Source organism: Nyctereutes procyonoides, unplaced genomic scaffold, assembly GCF_905146905.1.
Source record: "Nyctereutes procyonoides isolate TBG_1078 unplaced genomic scaffold, NYPRO_anot_genome, whole genome shotgun sequence".
NCBI classification, from domain to species: Eukaryota; Metazoa; Chordata; class Mammalia; order Carnivora; family Canidae; genus Nyctereutes; species Nyctereutes procyonoides.
Genome location: NW_026575047.1, coordinates 27,366,464 through 27,388,459, shown reverse-complemented (window position 1 = coordinate 27,388,459; position 21,996 = coordinate 27,366,464). Strand labels below are relative to the sequence as shown.

At 39.6% G+C, this 21,996-nt stretch overlaps 1 protein-coding gene across 1 annotated transcript in view; it reads right to left on the bottom strand.

Annotated features, from left to right (window-relative positions):
• CD38 (CD38 molecule) overlaps positions 1 to 21,996 on the bottom strand; it is a 52,787-nt gene that overhangs the window by 18,209 nt on the left and 12,582 nt on the right. The window contains exon 3 of the mRNA XM_055325995.1: positions 1,658 to 1,787. Within this exon, the coding sequence (XP_055181970.1) occupies positions 1,658 to 1,787 (130 nt within the window). The remainder of the gene's footprint in view (positions 1 to 1,657; positions 1,788 to 21,996) is intronic.

Sequence of the window (21,996 nt, the reverse complement as noted above, 5' to 3'; positions counted from 1 at the left end):
TGATCATGATTTGTTTCTTAAATTTCACATATGAGTGAGATCATATAATTGTCTTTCTCTGATTGACTTATTTCATTTATTAGCATGATACCCTTTAGTGCCACCCCCACATCATTGCAAATAGCCAGATTTCGTTTTTTGAGGCTGAGTAGTATTCCACAAACACATTCTATTATCAACAACAATTCAGTAAGTCAAAAAACAAAAAATAGAAAAATAAAAAACAAATCCACATCTTTTTAAATGAAAGAAGAACAAGAAGCAGAGTAAATTATATTGAGTAAGGGTGAGTGCTGTTAAGTCCATCACTGCTTTCTGTACGTGAAACTGAGAGCATGAGTGTGGGGGGTATGTTTTCTAGGTCATAATATTTTTGGCGGCAGTAAAAAAAAGTCTGAAAGCCATTGGTCAAAATCTTACAATAAACACAGAACCAGAACACATCTGGAGAAGGCATTAGGAAATTTCTAAAGTTATCTGCAAAACAATTTTGTCTACGTGCTATTTTCTGGTGAAAGTGCTCCTTAAGAGGTTCCACAACCTCTACTTCTTTCCTCAACTCTCTCCTCTCCCCACAAAGAGAAAAGAAAGAGAAAAAAAATACAGTGAATTTTTTCAGGATCCCTTGTAAAGGTACAGAAGGTCAAATTTCAGAACAATCTCAAGCCCTGTTCTTCCCAACAGGAGGCAGGGGAGGGTGGGGCTTGAAACATGGGCCCTGGAGACCCACTGCCTGTGAAGCCAGCATCACCACTTACAGCTGTCTGACCCTGGGCAGCCAAAGCCTTGCTGTGCCTCACTTTCCCCATCTGTAAAATAATATGGGCATATCTGTAAGGAACTCAGGAACATGAAGAGATGAAATGAGACAATTGCAAATCAAGTGCTTCGTCCTGTATCTGTGGCCTCGATACTTGTCACTGGGGTTATTTCCCAAGCAGCCCCTCTGGGCAAGGCCTTGCATCCATGCACCAGGCAGGAGCTCTGTAATAACTCCAGCTCTTCAGTGATGGGATGAGTGGCTATAATACATGGGTGGCTCAGGGGCTTCACAAAGATGACTGGGGGTACATTGAATTTTCACCCTAAATGCTGTTTTAAAAAAGAGGCACTCCATTAAACATTTTCCAGTACAATCAATGCCTCTCTGGCTCCTAATCTTGTGCTAAAACACATCAGCTGGTCACTTCCAAGGCCATTAGACTTGAACAATCACTGATGCCTAACCTCATCAAGCCGAGGTTTTCTCACTGGTCAAATGAGGGTGTTTATTATTATGCAGGGTGACTGAGTTATTATTAACATCATCATCATCAGAGGTCAGGTGACAGTTTGGCAATTAGGTAAGGTTGGGTCATTTTTGTTTGGGTTAGACTGGGCTGTGTTTTGGATAGGCTTGCTTTGCCTGTATTTTGGCCACGTCTCCTTCCTCTTTCCCTGTTCCCATTTCTCTCTTTCTTACAGTCCTTCCCTAGACGTCCTAAATTCTGATGAGATCCTGGTCCCCTAAAGGCCCCCCAAACTCCATGTCAGCCAACCACACATACATTCTAACATCCAGATTTTCCTCTTCCCTCATTTTGGCCAAAACATGGTCCTGTGACCTCTTCCTTTGCCTTTTATCCTCTGTTAACATCAATAGCTTGACCCCCATTACCTTGTCACAAGGTACAGTTTGAGTTGTCAGTTCCATTAGTGGCCGATAGTCCTGTTCTGTACTGCCACAAGGGTCCTTCGAAAGAAATGCACTTGTGAATGCCTTCCCTATCTTTTGGCAGTCTGTATGTCTGCGAGATAAAACATGGAAAAAATAAAACAGGAAAGGTTAGATTTCAAACCTTGTGCTCCATATTTTTGGAGCACAATTACCCAGAAAAATGTCACTTGGGAAGCAATGACCATGTGCCAAGTAGTTCAGGCACATCATCTCATCTAAATATGTGGCATTTTTGATGATATGAACATTACCCTCCCTACTCTACAAAATCCTTGTCCCTCCTGGAGCTCACTCTGGTTAGAAAGACAGATAGTACTCAAATAAGCAAATCAGTTCACAAAATAAGTGTGAATTATTCTAAGTATTCAGGAAATCAATGGAGAGGGGCATCAGCAAAATACTGAAGCAGTAACCGATTAGGGGGGCTGGTCAGAAGAGTTGCCCCTGAGAGGTCACATAAGCTAAGACTGAATAATGAGGAGAGCATTCCAGGCAGAGGGTACTGCAAGTACAAAGGCCCTGAGGCACACAACATAGCTGCAATAGAAAGGAAAGTGAGAGTGGTTAAAAAATCAAGTCAGAAAAATAATCAGACGTTAGGTCATTTACCACCTTTGAACCAAAGAAGAAGGCATTGGATGGTTTTAAGCATGAAAGTGGTCTCATCTAGGGGCAGGCACCTGGGTAGCTCTCAGTCAGTTAAGCAACTGACTTCAGCTCATGTCATGATCCCAGGGTCCTGGGATCAAGCCCTGAGTTGGGCTCCCCACTCAATGAAGAGTCTGCTTTTCCCTCTCTTTTTGCCTCTCCTCGCCCCACTCGTGATCTCTTCCTCTTAAATAAATAAACAAAATCTTAAAAAAAAAAAGTGGTCTCAACCAGATTTTTTTTTTTTTGAGTCATCACTAGAAAGCTCTAAGCTGGCCCAAAAAAGGAGAAAAGTCTCTGAAACAAAATTCCAATTCCATGTCCCCTCCAGACAACCACTGGTAGTGAGAAGGCAAGCAGTCAGGCAGGGAAGAGCAGATGGAGGGAGGAGAGGATCAAGGGATATTGGAGAAGACAGCAATTGGAACTCTCCTTGCATTTGTGTTAACAGGTGCACAGAAACTTGTCACTGCCTTGGGACAAAGAAGTGGGAGTGCTCCCTTGAGAGCACTCAGTTATCATTATTGGGATAAACTCCAGTCTTTGCAATGGTGATCCTAGGTATGGTACCAAGGCAGACAACTTGATCCAGGGGAAATAAAGACCCTTTGTCTTCCATTCCCTTCTGAGCATCTTTCCCACTGCCCTCCAGAGGGTCTCCTACCTGCCCAGCCCAGACTGGCTTCTCCCTGTTAAGCCAAGGAATCAGAGAATATCAGTGTATACAGGCCTTTTTACACAGGAGCACCCAGCCCACCGGGTGTATTTTTTGGACACAAAACATCGGAAAGCTTTTTTGTTTAGGGCAAGGAGGAAAGCCCTTGAGTTAGGCTGCCTGCCGGAACTCTCTGGTTTTGGCAGTTATGCTGTGTGTCCTTGGGGATGTCACTCTCTCCCTCTGTTTCTTCATCTGTAAAGTATCTACCATCCCACGCCTGAGGTGGCAAGAGCACTGAGCTACTAGGAGTCAGATCTAAGGTGCAAACACAAGCCAGAGGATAATATCACCGCCCATCCCCTTGTCCACAGGCAATATGATTGTTTCCCTGCTCTCAACTTTGAACGGGAATGGCATCCACCCTCACCTTTGTAAGAATCAGCCTATAAAAAAATCTAATGGCTTTGATGTAAAACAGCCACAGGACAGAATTCCACATCAGTCACCAGCAACTGGGTGGGCTAAGGTAATAATAATAATAGTAATAATAATAATAATAATAATAATAATAATAAAACAATAGTAGCACTTATTGGGGCTTAATATATATTTCACATTCATATCTCATTTAACCTCATAACATTTCTATTAGCAAATATATCAGGATTTGACTTGAGTTAATAAGATCTAAGATTTCAGGGACTTAAGAGAAAACTTTATTTCTTCTCCATAGCTCAATCTCAAAGCCAGCATCTGAGATTTCTATGACATTCCACATGTCTGAGACCCAGCTGTTTGGTCCAAAATGGGTGCTTCAGTTCCAGCCCTCATGACTACATTCCGGTCAGCAGAAAAGACTAGGGAAAAGAAAGAGAAAGAAGAAAGATGAGGAAGAAAATAACAGCAGAAGCAATGGGCATGTGGACTGCCTCCTAAGGACAGGTACTTACAAGATGTTCTATTTACATTCATTTCATTTGCTATAATGTCATCACAGGCCACAACCAGCTGCAAGGGAAGGTGAGAAATGCCATCTTTAACTGTGACGACCATTGCACATCTAAAATCACTGTTTCAATTCTAGGGGAAAAAAGGCCTTTGTCACAGGGAGATACCACCATTTTCCCATTTTACAGATGAGGACATTTGGTGGCTGTGAAGTTAAGCAATGCATCTGAGGTCCCAGGGAAGCCGGGATGGGTCCCAAATCCATGTGAGCCTGAAGGTCAGGCTCCTACCACACTGCTGGAGCAAAGTGCTCCAGCCTCAGCTCCCTCGTCTATAAAAGGGAGGTAATAACACGGCACTCATGAAGGTTTGTGAGGATTCCGTGAGCAAACACACAACATGCTCTCTCGTGCCAAGGTCCTTCCATTCCCCAACCTGCACAGGACATTTAAACTCTCATCACGGTTTTCCTTCGAAAGGAAACCATTCCTGTGCCAGGAAACCATTTTCCACCTGGCTTTCTCCATACATTATACATTTAAAGGTAGAAGGTGATTGTATTATATACTTCAATGTCAATCAAAATTTATGGGCACCTGATGGTGTTCATGGGGATCATGCTTTAATTCCATTAGTTTAATGCAGTGGCTTCTCAAAAACATGCTGTTCCAGATTCCAACTCCCTTGTATAATTTTTCTACCTCTGGCCTTAGCAGCATCTGTGGGACTTGAAGCAAAGATTGAAGGGAGAGAGATATCTCCATGGGATGAAGAGCAAGAGAATTTGCTGAAAGTTTGAAAAATTTTTGAAAATTTGCAAAAAATCTGGCACTGAGTCCACCCCATATACCAGATGTTTTCACGAACATATTCTTATTTAATTACCAAGGACTCAATGGGATCTCCTACAGAACTCACAAACCTCCAGATTAGTTTTATGTTTTTTAGATATACAGATTAGTTCTGGAAAAATTGCTTTCTGGGCTCAGGAATCCCCAGGTTAAAAATTTAACAGAGCTCATTGTTCAGAAGGGGAAGAGTTATCCAACATTAGAGTTGGAACAGACCTCAGAAGAGTTTATGACTCAGCTGCCTTCCCTCTGTCTTGGAGACCACAGTCCCCAAGTCCCCACAAGTTAGAGAAAAGTGGGGACGGGACAGGAAAAAATCTGGAGGCAGGCTTTATGAAGCTGCTTTTTATCCTTAAATTCAAAAGTAAAAATTTCACCTTCAATGTGCAAGTCAACATTTTATTGGCATAAATGGAGAGAGAGAAATAAAAAGGCATGAGGACGGCATTGTACAGAGATGTCTGTAGTACTTATCTATACAGGTCATCACAGAAAGGAGCCTCAAATTCACAAGGCACGCATATTGTGGTACCAGACTGAAAAAGAACAGAACTAATTATAATCAGAGCACTGGTGACTTGCCCAAATCACTAAAACTTGAAAATGCAGTAAATAGTAGAACGTTTTCTAATTTTTTATTATAGAAGATAGAAACAGAATAAAAAAAAAAACTCCTTGACTAAATATTAATCAGTATCCTTGTTTTGAAAATGATTTTTCTCTGTATGCTACTCCAGTTGTTGTGACATGCAAAATCTATCTGCATATATAACCACTATGGGTTTCTATTTGCCCACTTTCTGGCTTTGCTTCCTTTGATGGGGTCCAGAGAGATTAAAGATGTGTAGCCAACAGGAGGGGATGGTTTCAAAAAGTATCTCCACTTAGTGGAATATAAAGCAGCTTTTGAACAAAGCTTGAAATCACTTGGAGAATGTTTATTTTACCTTAAGTGATGAAAGTAGACCTCACCTTATAGAAAATAGAAAAAAGATGCCCATCAAAGTAGTAGTTGGGGTTGTCTCTCAGAAGAAAAATAAAGACAAATTTCCACTTTTACCCCATATTTTTCTGTATTGTTGGTTTACAGTAAGAATAGATCCATTTATTATCCAAGACATCTAAAAAGAAGGAGGGGGTTAGAACCCTCTTACACTATTAGTAGGAATGCAAACTGGTACAGTCATTCTGGAAAACAGTATGGAAGTTGATCAGAAAATTAAAAAGAGCTACCCTATGACCCAGCAATTGCACTACTAGGTATTTACCCCAAAGGTACAAATATAGTGATTTGAAGGGGCACACGCACTCCAGTGTTTATAGCAGAATGTCCACAATAGCCAAAATATGGAAGGAGCCCAGACATCCATTGACAAATGAATAAAGAATATGTGAGAGAGATAGATAGATAGATAGATAGATAATGGAATATTATTCAGCCATCAAAAAGAATGAAATCTTGCCATTTGCAACAATATGGATGGAACTAGAGTGTGTTATGTTAAGTGAAATAAGTCAATCAGAGAAAGACAAATACCGTATGATTTCACTCATATGTGCAACTTAAGAAACAAAACAGATGAACATAGGGGAAAGGAAGGAAAATAAAATAAGATAAAAACAGAAGGAAAGGCAAACCATAAAAGACTCTTAATTCTAGGAAATAAACTATGGGTTGCTGGAGGGGAGGGAGGATGGGGTAACTGGGGGATGGACATGATGGAGGGCAGGTGATATGACGAGCACTGAGTGTTATATGGAACTGATGAATCACTAAATTCTACCCTGAACCTAATAAAACACTCTATGTTAATTAACTTGAATTTAAATAAATGATAAATAAAATTTTAAATTAATTACTTAAAAGAGGTGGGGAGTTTCTCTTTAATCAGAGACATAGTATAATCACAATAAATTTTTAAAAACTGAGGGAAAAAAACCTCACAGGAATCAAACCATGTTTTAAAAATAGTTATATCTGGATGTGAGAAGTACAAGGGTTGCTTTGTAATCTTCCCTTCCTTATATTTCATGTTTTCCTATAATAAACATATATTACAATGGAGATCATAACAAAACTTTCATTTCCCTTTAGAGTCACCTGAGCAATTAGACCAAGCACTTAAGAATCTTAGAAAGCTTTAGGACCCGGGTTGAAAGAAAACATATGGCCTTAGGAATTCCTGTGCCCAGCAGAGATGGATATGGATATCCACTTGGTCACCACTTATTATTTTTTGTGTCCTCTCTCATGTCTCCTAGTTACAGTGTTTTTTCTCATCTATCCTCCAATTAAAGACAATAGCATGTGGGACACCTGGGTGACTCAATCAGTTAAGTGTCTGGCTCTCAGTTTTGGCTCAGTCATGATCTCAGGGTCATGATCTCAAGATCGTGAGATGGAGTCCTGCATCAGGCTCCATGCTCAGGAGGGAGTCTGCTGGAGATTCTCTCTCTCTCTCTCTCTCTCCCCCTCTGCCCCACCCCCAACTCTCTCTCTCTCTTTCAAATAAATAAATAAATAAATAAATAAATAAATAAATAAATGACAAAAGCAGTAACTGGGCAGGATTTGGTGCCCCAGCCCCACTTCTCAAGGCCCAGTGACATGATACATGAGGAGGGGTAGGGGCTATGGCTGCAGACTTTTTCCAATGGAGCTTTCTCTCCAATTTAAAGACTTTCTTGAATCCTTAAGCAAGATTGGGTTGTCCAATCACTCTTAATCACAGAGCATACTAAGAAACTCTATGAATAATATCAAGGAGGCAAGTAATCAAGAGGCTCAGACAAAGCAAGGGAAGGATGGCACTTCCTACATAGCCTCCCCGGTGTCCTACCCACCTTCCTGCATCGGACACACACTTTCTCACCCAGAATCATGAATCATGCCATTGAGTGGGTTCTATAGGGTATGTCACACAACTGGAAGGATTGAAATGATGAAACATCTCCATCTTATTCCCCAGAGAGCTCCACAACTTACATGACTTTTCCAGAGACTCACAGACTATGAACTTATTTTAAGTGATCCTTTAACCAAGGATATCCTGTTAAGGACATTCAAGAGATAGGCTTCTTTGTTCTAGCAAGAAAATAATATTTAGTCTATCTACCTGGAAGTCCAGTTGATAAGGAAATTAGACCACCACTCCCTTGCCTTCCTTTCTTTCCCTCAGGATCATCCTTCCAAAATTAGTTAAAGCCACCAAAGCCAGCTGCTCTAGCTCCTTCCTTGCTGGGACCCAGATAGCACAAGGTTTTACATGGAGATATTGGTGATGAAAAAGAGAAGCAGAGCCCCTGACACTCAGGAGCTGGCCTGGCACTCACTTGGTATTCTACTGCTGGACCCCATCCAAAGACACCTAATATCAGATAAGCCTCTCTGTACCCCTGAGACTGTGATGTGAACAGACAGAAGCCACACACACACACACACACACACACACACACACACACACACAGACCAAATATCCTTCTATCTTAGCAAATATCAATGCCTGCTCCTTCTTTACCAGTAATAGCTTTGGTTTTGCTTCATTCTTCCAGCTGACATATAAGATTAATCTACCCTATCAAAGAATTAACCCCATTCCTAGTGCTTCTGGGCAGCATCCAGGCAAAGCCAGCCTCCTTGAAGCTTGCCCTAAATCTCACAAAACAAGCTCCAATCCTATAAATTGTTCCTAACATCATCACACTGAGCCCTTCCTTGTCCCCATGAGCTCACCTATTGAATGCTCACTCTTGCAAAGAGCCATGAAACCCTTGTTCAACTGCTGTGTTCCTGGTGGTCTTGGGCTGAGGGACATTGATAGTAACCTGCCATCTTGAGGCGGATATTAAAGAATCAAAAGGCCTGTGAGAACCAGCATGCCTTAAGCAGTGTGTATGCTTGACAGAAGTTCCAGGAGCAGCTTCTGGAAGACTCAATCTGCTAGTAAGAAAGTCTGCATGTTGAGCTGAAATCTTAGCCACGACAGTATTTCTCTGTCTGCCTCCTTAACTGGTGACCTGGAGGCTAGGTACAAATGTCAGGACTCAAGGTCAAGGACATGTCCTCCCTCTTCCTACTACTTGGCTTCTTCTAGCAGACCCCAGATGGTCGTCAATTGCCCTATCCCCCATGAGTCAATCCCTCTTGCTCGCCTTCTCCCTACCTCTGACCTACCCAGGCAGTGGTCTCTAGGAGCACAGAGGTAGGAGGGAGTGCTAGAAGGTGGAAAGGAGAGTGCATGACCACCACAGAGTGCTCCCCATGTGCTGGACACTGTGCTTAGTCCTCAACTCATACTTATCCAATTTAAATCTCACACTAGCCGCATGAGGAGGATCCTGTCATTATCACTGTTTTAGAGTTACTGAAGTTCAGAATTTAGTAACAACTAAATCCAAACAATTAGAGAGGGACAGAGCTGCCTGACATGCCAAACTAGGCTCTTTCTCCAGAACAATGCTGCCTCCCACAGGACACAAGTTGTTCCTAACATAAATGAGGACCTAAGACCGCAGAGGGCTTGTTCTTTCCCTAGATCCCATGAGAAGCTGAGGACCAGAATGGGGCATGTTTTCCCCAGGTGATGGGATAGAACCACCAGTGGGGTCCAGGGGATGCACAGAGGGTTAAAGTCCTATGCTAAGGTGAAAACCAGGTACATTTGGTGGTTAAATCTGTAGGTTGTCAGGCTCCTTAATGTTTCATAACTCTGTGCTGTCACCTCTCAGCACAAGTAAGTTTTATTCAAAGTCCCCCTCTCACCCCGGCCCCACTCTGCCCACAATAAAGCAACATCACCTTCTTAATGTTGGGAAATCTCTCACACCATAAATCCTCATCCCTAAAAGCACTTAGATCTCAAAGGGTAATTACATTCATTCTATGAATTTTCCTGCTGTCAAGTCCTGCAGGGAACTTTGTCTGGACCCAGGGAAGACAAGCAGGTTAACTGGGTTCACTCTCAAATTAAGGCTGAGGGAACCTATATTGTAGGTGAAGACTGCCATCTTGTGGGCAAAGAGAACAACTGGCGAGATTCACTGAGGAAGACAGGAATATCCAAGTAGGGTCTCAAAGGAAGAAGACTCTTGGGGCTACCAGCTGGCTCAGGGGGTAGAGCATATAGGATTCTTGATCTCAGAGTCAGGGTAAAGAAAGATCAGAAGTCATTAATTCCATTAATCTGCCTCTAATGCCAGATATGTTCAAGAAACAGCAAAGAAGCCAATGTGGCTGGTGGCTGGATCAGAGAAAGCCAGGTAGATAGTAGACAGAGGTAAAGGCAGACTGGGGGAGCTTCCTAAACCATTGTCAGGAATTTAGCTTCTACTCATGGAGAACTGAGGAGCCATAGAAGATCCAGAAGCACATGATATTACTTAAGTTTCAAAGTATTTCTCTGACTGCCTCGTTGAGTACAGAGGAAGGAAAGAGCAGAGGCAGATAGACTAGTAATCTGGGCAAGTGCCAGTGATTCACACCAAGATGGTGAGAGGTGATAGATTCCAATTACCCTTAAGTTTCCTAATGGACTGGATATGTGGGGTTAGAGAAATAAGGAATCAATAATAATTCCAAGGTTTGAACCCTGAGACACTGGAAGGACACAGTTCCCAAGAACTGGGATGGATTAGGCTTGGGTGGAGCTGACACTGATCAATTCAGCTTTGAACATGCCGTATTTGAAATTTCTATAGACGTGCAGTGAAGCTGTGGAATAATCAGATGACATATGACTCTGAAGTTCAGGAGAAACAAAGGCATGAAACTCTCAGATCAGCATCCAAAAGAAAAAGAGAAGATGACCAAGGATTTAGCCTTGAGGCAATCATCCAACAGAAGAGGTTGGGAGAAAAAAAAAAAAAAAACAAGAAAAACTGGAATGTGGGACAAAAAGCAGGAGAATGGGTTATTCTGGAAGCCAATTGAAGAAACTATATTGGGGATCCCTGGGTGGCTCAGTGGTTTAGCACCTGCCTCCAGCCCAGGGCGTGATCCTGGAGTCCCGGGATCGAGTCCCATATTGGGCCCCCTGCATGGAGCCTGCTTCTTTCTCCACCTGTGTCTCTGTCTCTCTCTCTGTGTCTCTAATGAATAAATAAATAAAATCTTAAAAAAAAAGAAGAAGAAACTATATTAAGCAGGAGGAAGCGATGAACCATGTAGGATGCTCTTGACTGGTCAAGGAATATGAAGACTGAGAACTGATTGTCTGAAATATCACTAAGGAAGGGCTGTTTTAATTTCCAAATGCAATGGGTGTTAGGGGGTGCATATCTTTTTGTTATTGATTCCTAGGTTTGTTTTGGTTTTTGGTTTTGGTTTTTTGCCTTTATATGTCATATCATGTATTTTGTGGATTTACTTGGGGGAAGATCGTGGGAAATGCTGCCTATATTTAAATATTTTATAAATGTATCCTTAAGAAAGCAATATCCCTGAATTTATCCTTCCATGTGCTCACCTTTCATGCTCATTTCAAGCTTAGGCATGTCTTCTCCTAGAATATTTTTGTTGTTGTTGCAAAAGGTGCTTTTATTAAAGTACGGGAACAGGACTTGTGGGCAGAAAGAGCTGCTCCTCCTAGAATATTAAACAAGCCAGTTCCTTACTAATCAATCATTTGTTGGAATGACAATTTTCCTAAAACTGTAAAGCAAAAAAAAATTAGAAAATAAATTTAATGTTGAGGTTTGAATCATTCTGTGATAGTCACTTCTTGCAATTGCTTATTTCAAGCTTTTATACTCATTAACACCTAGTATCATTATTATAATATCCAAATACTACAAATATGAACTTATAAAACATATTTATATTAACAAAACTATTTGTATTTCCATTCTTTTGTCCAATTAATACAGAGCACTTGCTCTGTGCCGAGCAGAGCATTAGGTATATTCTAAGAATGCAGTACTTAACAAGACACATACTACCCCTGACCTCCAAAGCTTTGCTCCATAGGGAATTACAGTTATTAAATAGGAGGTGACCATAAAGTGAATCATGTGGTGGCTAAGGAAATGTATCACTTTGGGACCTGCTCTTTTGGAAGATTGGATCTTTTTGGAACTGTATATAAGTAAAAATGTTAAATGCCTGTACCTTGATAACTACATGAACTCTGGCCACCCCTGACCTAAAACTGTTTGCCTCTGCCCTTCATCTTCTAGGTGCCAAAACTGTCCTATTTCTCAAACATGTCAAACTTGTTTCTGTCTAAAATTTGTGAATACAATACCAGCATTCAAAACTTGAATTATTAGAAAATATTTTCTAAATTAGATATATGTGTATATATATATATGTATATATATATATATATATGTATACCTATACTTGAAGAGAGACTATAGGAATGCAAAAATAGGAACTATTGAGCCATAAATTTAACAAAATATATGCAAGACTAGTACTCTGAAAACAAAACATTGCTGACTGAAATTTTTACATGCCTGAAGAAACTGAAAAGTGTACCACATTCATGGGTTGGAAGGCTCCCTATTAAGATGGAAACCATTTGCTAAGATGTATCTGTAGATTTATCAGATCACAAATAAAAATTCCAGTATACTTTGTTAAAAATATTGACAAAATAATTCTAAAACTTACATAAAAATACAAGCAACCTAGCCAAAGTCAACAAAAGGAAAAAAGCTGGAAATTTTATGTTATTTGACTTTAAGATGTACTAAAGAGCTAGAGAAGCCTGGGTGGCTCAGTTGGTTAAGTATCTGACTCTTAGCTCAGCTCAGGTCTTGATCTCAGGGTCATGAGTTCAAGACCCACATTAAAAAAAAAAAAAGGATGTGGTAAAGACCTCCAGTAATTTAGAACATGTGGTAGTGGTGAAGAACTGATACAGATCAAGGAAAGAGAATGGAGAGTTCAGAAAGAAACCCATACTTACATGGTGCTATAGGTTGAATATTTGTATCCCCCAAAAATCAGGTTAAAATCCATCCCCCCAGTGTTAGGAGGTGGAGCCTTTGGGAAGTGACTACAGCATGAGGGTGGAGTCCTCAAGAATGGAATTAGTGGTCTTATAAAGAGACCCCAGAGCATTCCCTCCTCCCTTCCCCCATGTGAGTGCACAGAGAGAAGTTAGCCATGTGAGTTAGGAAGCCAGCTCTCACCAGACACTAAATCTGCTGGTATCTTAGTCTTGGACTTCCCAGCCTCCAGAACTGTCAGGAATAAATTTCTGCTGTTTATAAGCCACATAGTCTCTCATGTTCTGGTATAGCAATCCAAACAGGCTAAGGCATGGTTGATTGGTTTTTCAGCAAAGGGGCCAAAGCAATTCAATGAGAAAAGAAAAGCTCTTTCAAAGAATGATGGTACAGCAAATAGATTCTCATATTAGAAAAAAAAATGAAATCTACCCTTACTTCATACTCTACACAAAATTAACTGGAAATAGATGAAAGACAGCACAGGCTATACAGACAGTCCCCAACTTAACAATGGTTCCACTTATGATTTAGTACAAAACTGATATGCATTCAGTAGAAACTGCACTTTGAACTTTGCATTTTGATTTTTCCCCAGATTAGAGACATGCAGTCTGATCTTCTGTCACAATCACTGCAGGCTCCTATAAGCGTTCTGAGTGTGCTTTAAGTGGGCTAGGCTAAGCTATGCTGTTCAGTAAAGTAGGTGTATTAAATATATGTTTGATTTACAATATTTTCAATTTATGATGGGTTTATTGGGATGCAACCCCAGTGTAAATCAAGGAAGATATAAATAAGAAAAAGTGAACAAATCAGATCTTGTCAAGATATAAAAACAACTCGACCCTTTAAAAGACCCCATGAAAAAATAAAAGGAATACAGCAAAATGAAAGAAAACACTTTCAGTACACATCTGACAAAGGACTTCTATTCAGAATACATAAACCAATAACTCAATAAGAACAAAAACCTAACTTTTTTAAGATTGGCAAAAGATTTGAAAACTTAATTCAATAAGCCCATGTTCAACATCATTGGTCATGAGGGAAATGCAAAATTAAAAGCACTATAAAAATACCACTACAAACTCATTAGACTGGCTAAGAAATAAAAGTCTGACAATATCAAGTGTTAGTAAGAATGTATAGCAATGACAATATTCATACATTAATGGTGAACACGTAAAACCATACAATTACCTTGTAAAACCATTTAGTATTTCTTAAATCACTTTGTAAATCATGTGGCTCTGCTATTTCAATTCTGGGTATTTGCCCAAGAGAAACAAAATCATATATCCATACCGTAACTTTGTTCATAGGACCTTTATTCATAATATCCAAAAAGGGAATACAAGCCAAATGTCCATCAAAAGATGAATGAAGAAACAAATAGGGTATACAAGCACAAAGTGGGCTACTATTCAGCAATAAAAGGGAACAGTCTACTCATACACACAACAGGGATGAATTTCAAAAACATCATGCCAAAGCCATGAAAGAAGCCAGACACAAAAGAGTGCACAGTTTATGATTCTGTTTCTATAAGTACTTTAAAAAAATGTAAACCAATGCCTAGTAACAGAAATCAAACCACCTTTGATGGATATCAAGACATTAGTAATTTAAACAATGTGGTCATTGTTTTGGGATAAATAGATTATAAAGCAGATTGGAAAACTCAAACTAATGAACTTGAAATCAATTAAAGTGCTGCATGTTGGTAAATTGAACACCAATAAAAATTAATTTATTAAAAAAAAGAAATCAATTAAAGTGGCATTATAAAGCCCCTTGTAAAGGATGGATTATTTGATAAATATTACTCACACAACTGACTATCCATCTGTGGAGAAAACAAAATTAGGTCCCTACATTACACCACACACAAAGATAAATTCCAAATGGATAAGAAGAGTTCATTGCAAAAAAGCAAAAGTTTAAAATTTGGGGAATATATGTGACCTTTATTGTGATCTATGACTTAAAAAATAAGGTCTTAAATAAGATGCAAAAGGCACAAGAATAAAAGATAAATGGGATTACACTAAAAATCATCAGTCATACAAGAGATCCAATAAAGTCAAGAGTCAAGACACAGATTGGAAGAACATATTTGCAATCTGCAAAACTGACAAAAAATTAGAATCTTGAATGTTTAAAGAAGACAGACAATTCAACACAAAAAAAGGGCAAAAAACAAAAATAGGTACTTCACAGAAGAAACCAGAATGGCCCATAAACATATAAAAAGATGATCAATTGAGTTAGTAATCAGGAAAACAAAAATTAAAGCCACAAAGAGAGGGGCAAAATTGTTCTAGGCGATGGTAAGGATACATAGCAACAAAGACTTTCATGCTGCTTTTCTGAAAGTAAGTTGACACCACAAATTTGGAGACTGGTTTGAGCATATGTAATGTGGCAGACACTGTTGGTTCCCAACCCAAATAGATTTTCCTTACTCTTCTTCCCTCTTGGCAAAGTATGCCTCCTATCACATTGATTCAAAATATCAAATACTCAGTTCACAAGCCTCCTTTCCAGCTGGGGAGCCATGTGGCTCAATTCTGCCTAATGACAATTGGGGGAAGCACAGAGGCAGTTTAGGGAGGTCTCCTGGGAAAGACGTTATTTCCTGATAAAAAGAGACTCAAAATGGTGATTTTCTTGCCCATCCTCCTGCTCTCTGTCCCTAGGCATTATTCTATAAGGAAGGACATAATACCTGGAACTGCAGCAGCCATCCTGTGACAAGAAGCTTAAGGATGGAAGCCACCCAGGGACATGGAGAGTGAAAGGGAAGTCCCACACCATCACTGAGCATGGAACCAACCCTAGGACCACCCCACCTCTAAATGTCTTGTAATGTCTGTCTGTAACATCTCTTGTCTTAAACTACTTCCATTTGAGCATTCTTTTACTTGTAGCCAAAAGCATCTTCATTGATACACCCACTGGTATGGAATGAATTGTATCCTCCCCAAAAGATGTGGAAGTGCTAACCCCCAGGACCTTGGAATGTGACTTTACCTGAAAATAAGGTCTTTGAAGATGATCAAGATGAGTATAAATGTGGACCCTCATCCAACATGACCGAGATCCTCATAAAAGGGAGGAATTTTGGGGTGCCTGTGTGGCCCGGCTGGTGGAGCGCCCAACTCTTGATTTCAGCTCAAATCACAATCTTTGGTTCATGGGATGGAGCCCCACATCAGCTCCAGGTTTAGCGCAGGGTCTGTTTGGGATTCTCTCTCCCGCTGCCCCTCCCCCTGCTCACATGCACACAGCTATGCTCAGTATGTATAAATAAATAAATAAATAAATAAATAAATAAATAAATAAATAAATCGTTTTTTAAAATAGAGAGTAATTTGTACACAGAGAAAGACATGTGCAGAAGGAAGACAATGTGTGTAGACACAGGGAGACCATCATTTACTGGATAAAGTACACCTAAGGCTTCTAGAAACTAGGAAAGAGATATGGAACAAATTCTTCCTCACAGCCTTTAGAAAGAACAAACCCTTCTGATAACTGAGCTTCAGATTTCTGACTCCAAAAATATGAGACAATCCATTTCCATTGGTTAAGCCACCCAATTAGTGGTAGTTCCTTACAGCAGCCCTAACAAACCAGTAACACCCAGTAGTGGGTAAGAACGCATATTCCATGACTTAGTACTTCTACCTCTAGCTAAACTCTTTAGAGAAAAAAAAAAAAAAACAAGCACAAGTAGATGTGTGTGTTCTGGCATCACTTATGCCAATAGAAACTGAGGAAAGGGAGTGGTTTAGTAAACGTAGGATATGGTCTTTCAGGAGGATCTCATACACAAGTTGAAATTAATGAACTGAAGCTCATATATCAACAAGGATAAATCTCTAAAACATGATTAAAATCACCAAAATATGGAAAAAGCAAAGCTTATTCTACAGGCAAAACACAAACTACATAACAATTAAACTGCAGTCACATCTTTCCTTATCAGACTGATAAAAATCAGAAAGTCTGAAAACACCCTGTGTGGTAAAAGTATAGCAACACAGAAACTATCATTGCCTCAAAAGGAAAATTGCCTCACAAAGGGAAATCTGGCTATTTTCAAAATTAAGTTCAATCCTTGAACTTAGCGATAACTCTTCCAAGATTCTTATACAAGAATTTATTGCAGCACTGTTTCATAATATATTACAAAAGGTTTTCAACAACCGAATTTGTCTATCAGTACAAATCTAGAATATGGTAAATCCATAAGCTGGAATACTCTGTAACCACACTGATAGTCAAGCAAGATACATTATGAAATGAAAAAAGAAAAGTGAAACACAGAAGCACCAATGTGTGTGGGGAAGAAAAGGAATATGGGAATATACATATACAGAGAACATTTCTAGAAAGATACAAGAGAAACAAGCCATAGTATTTGCCTCTGAGAAAGAAGAAAGGGGAATTGTGGGGAGAAAGACTTGTATTTTACCTGTTGAGTTATTTCTGTAAAACTGAAAAGGGGCACCTGGGTGGCTCAGTCTGTTGAGTGTCCAACTCTTGATCTGAGCTCAGGTCTTGACCTCAGTGTCATGAGTTCAAGCGCTGCACTAGGGGGCTCAAACTAAAAAAAAAACAAAAAACAAAAACAAACAAAAAAAAACCCTAGAAAAAAGATCTAAAGCAAATATAGCAAACATGTTACACCTGTTACCTCTGCATAATGAGTAGATAGGCATCAGTAATATTATTCCCTAGACATTCCAGTGTGTTTAAAATGTTCATAGTTTAACATCTTTAGCTTAAAAAAAAAAAGACAAATTGAGAAGAGATACAAACATGAGAGTAAGGAATATTGAAGAAGGAAAAAGACATCCCTTGAGAAAGAAGAATGAAGTAAACTAGTCCTGGCAAATACAAAGAGGACAGTTCTGGGTAGTAAATTGGTGTGTTCCTATAGGTGGGATTCAAAAGTCCCCCTGAAAAAATTCTGGAAATGCTAAAATATGAAAGAAGTTCCCCCAAATGTGATCGATTGTCTTTGATCTAAGTCTCAAACGTTCCTTTGTAATTCTAAATCTCTCACAGTTTCAGGGCACCTGGGTGACTCAGTGGTTGAGCATCTGCCTCTCTCTGTGCGTCTCTCATGAATATATAGAGGGATCCCTGGGTGGCTCAGGTTTAGCACCTGCCATCGGCCCAGGGTGTGATCCTGGAGACTCGGGATTGAGTCCCGCATCGGGCTCCCTGCTTGGAGCCTGCTTCTCTCTCTGCCTGCCTCTCTCTGTCTCTGTCTCTCTCTCTCTCTCTCATCTTTAAAAATCCTTTTAAAAATAAATAAATCTCTCACAGTTTCAGTAAATAGAAATAGAAAACCTGAACAGGCCAATAACCAGGGAGGAAATTGAAGCAGTCATCAAAAACCTCCCAAGACACAAGAGTCCAGGGCCAGATGGCTTCCCAGGGGAATTCTATCAAACGTTTAAAGAAGAAATCATACCTATTCTACTAAAGCTGTTTGGAAAGATAGAAAGAGATGGAGTACTTCCAAATTCATTCTATGAGGCCAGCATCACCTTAATTCCAAAAGCAGACAAAGACCCCACCAAAAAGGAGAATTACAGACCAATATCCCTGATGAACATGGATGCAAAAATTCTCAACAAGATACTAGCCAATAGGATCCAACAACACATTAAGAAAATTATTCACCATGACCAAGTAGGATTTATCCCCGGGACACAAGGCTGGTTCAACACTCGTAAAACAATCAATGTGATTCATCATATCAGCAAGAGAAAAAACAAGAACCATATGATCCTCTCATTAGATGCAGAGAAAGCATTTGACAAAATACAGCATCCATTCCTGATCAAAACTCTTCAGAGTGTAGGGATAGAGGGAACACTCCTCAACATCTTAAAAGCCATCTACGAAAAGCCCACAGCAAATATCATTCTCAATGGGGAAGCACTGGGAGCCTTTCCCCTAAGATCAGGAACAAGACAGGGATGTCCACTCTCACCACTGCTATTCAACATAGTACTGGAAGTCCTAGCCTCAGTAATCAGGCAACAAAAAGACATTAAAGGCATTCAAATTGGCAAAGAAGAAGTCAAACTCTCCCTCTTCGCCGATGACATGATACTCTACATAGAAAACCCAAAAGACTCCACCCCAAGATTGCTAGAACTCATACAGCAATTTGGTAGCGTGGCAGGATACAAAATCAATGCCCAGAAATCAATGGCATTCCTATACACTAACAATGAGACTGAAGAAAGAGGAATTAAGGAGTCAATCCCATTTACAATTGCACCCAAAAGCATAAGATACCTAGGAATAAACCTAACCAAAGAGGTAAAGGATCTATACCCTAAAAACTATAGAACACTTCTGAAAGAAATTGAGGAAGACACAAAGAGATGGAAAAATATTCCATGCTCATGAATTGGCAGAATTAATATTGTGAAAATGTCAATGCTACCCAGGGCAATTTACACGTTCAATGCAATCCCTATCAAAATACCATGGACTTTTTTCAGAGACTTAGAACAAATTATTTTAAGATTTGTGTGGAATCAGAAAAGACCCCGAATAGCCAGGGGAATTTTAAAAAAGAAAACCATAGCTGGGGGCATCACAATGCCAGATTTCAGGTTGTACTACAAAGCTGTGGTCATCAAGACAGTGTGGTACTGGCACAAAAACAGACACATAGACCAATGGAACAGAATAGAGAACCCAGAAATGGACCCTGAACTTTATGGTCAACTAATATTCGACAAAGGAGGAAAGACGATCCACTGGAAGAAAGACAGTCTCTTCAATAAATGGTGCTGGGAAAATTGGTCATCCACATGCAGAAGAATGAAACTAGACCACTCTCTTGCACCATACACAAAGATAAACTCAAAATGGATGAAAGATTTAAATGTGAGACAAGACTCCATCAAAATCCTAGAGGAGAACACAGGCAACACCCTTTTTGAACTTGGCCACAGTAACTTCTTGCAAGATACATCCACGAAAGCAAAAGAAACAAAAGCAAAAATGAACTATTGGGACTTCATCAAGATAAGAAGCTTTTGCACAGCAAAGGATACAGTCAACAAAACTCAAAGACAACCTACAGAATGGGAGAAGATATTTGCAAATAACATATCAGATAAAGGGCTAGTTTCCAAAATCTATAAAGAACTTATTAAACTCAACACCAAAGAAACAAACAATCCAATCATGAAATGGGCAAAAGACATGAAGAGAAACCTCACAGAGGAAGACATAGACATGGCCAACATGCACATGAGAAAATGCTCTGCATCACTTGCCATCAGGGAAATACAAATCAAAACCACAATGAGATACCACCTCACACCAGTGAGAATGGGGAAAATTAACAAGGCAGGAAACAACAAATGTTGGAGAGGATGCGGAGAAAAGGGAACCCTCTTACACTGTTGGTGGGAATGTGAACTGGTGCAGCCACTCTGGAAAACTGTGTGGAGGTTCCTCAAAGAGCTAAAAATAGACCTGCCCTACGACCCAGCAATTGCACTGTTAGGGATTTACCCCAAAGATTCAGATGCAATGAAATGCCGGGACACCTGCACCCCGATGTTTCTAGCAGCCATGTCCACAATAGCCAAACTGTGGAAGGAGCCTCGGTGCCCATCGAAAGATGAATGGATAAAGAAGATGTGGTTTATGTATACAATGGAATATTACTCAGCCATTAGAAACGACAAATACCCACCATTTGCTTCAACGTGGATGGAACTGGAGGGTATTATGCTGAGTGAAGTAAGTCAATCGGAGAAGGACAAACAGTGTATGTTCTCATTCATTTGGGGAATATGAATAATAGTGAAGGGGAATATAAGGGAAGGGAGAAGAAATGTGTGGGAGATATCAGAAAGGGAGACAGAACATAAAGACTTCTAACTCTGGGAAATGAACTAGGGGTGGTGGAAGGGGAGGAGGGCGGGGGGTGGGGGTGAATGGGTGACGGACACGGAGGGGGACACTTGACGGGATGAGCACTGGGTGTTATTCTGTATGTTGGTAAATTGAACACCAATAAAAATTAATTTATTTAAAAAATAAAAATAAAAATAAATCTCTCACAGTTTCAGTATATTTTCAGTCTTTCTTTGCTCTTGAAGAATTCCCAAGGAGATTTAATTACTAATTTGACACTGCTCTAGGTAGGTTAATTCATCAACAAACTTTTACTCCCAGGAAACATGATAATGAGGAAAGTAATTTTATTATGAAATTATTTATTATGAATTTCACAATACTTAAACTATAAGGTGCCAAACACAGCAATGGCTTTGTAATATTTACTAGATAGTCATAATAAAAGTAACATTTGAATGGTATCAAGGCAAATATGGACTGAAGCCAGGTAAAAATACTTTGGGGGGAACTTCTCACATCCCTTCAAATCAGACTTTCCTGCTTCAAAACATCCAAGAACCAAAGACGTAAATAACTTTCTACCATGTGGATGCATTGTGTTTGCTACAATCTACGAGGAAGTAGAAAACTGAGCTTAGTGATTCTCCTAAAAGTCACATTATAAAAGACATTTGAATTATGTCTATAAAACTGTGTGTGCTGAAACCATCTATTTAAGCAGCTCTTAATCTTCCTTTTGTGAATCTCCTTTTTTTTTTTTCTTTTTTGTAATTGTGGCATTCATCATTATTTAGAATTCCACTCTGGGGGTCAAGTGATTTTGTATTCTTCTCTATATCTTTGTATTTTTCTCAATGTCCTCCAATAAGCTTGTCTTATTTTTGCAATTAGAAAAAAATAAGAGTCATTGCAAGGAAAAAGAAAGTTATTCTGTTGCTACATTTATTCTTCAAATTTCTTACCTCAGCTTTCACTGCCTTTCTTGTCTTCAAAGCAAGATTCTCAACATCCCCTCCCTCCACAGTAGATATCTACTGGTGATATTTTGTTGAAAAAGATAATCCCATTCAGATCAACTACAAAAATCTACAAATATGATTACTCCTCCCTTACCAAACCCTGAGTCATTAAAACACATACACACACACATACACACACACAAATCAATTCTCGATTTTATCTCATTCAATTTCCTGTGTTGTTCTCAGCATCTTGCATTCATTCTTTCCACCATCCTTCACTTACAGAAAACTTTGTCTTGGGGGCCCTGGCTGGCTCAGTCAGTAGAGCATTCGATCTCTTGATCT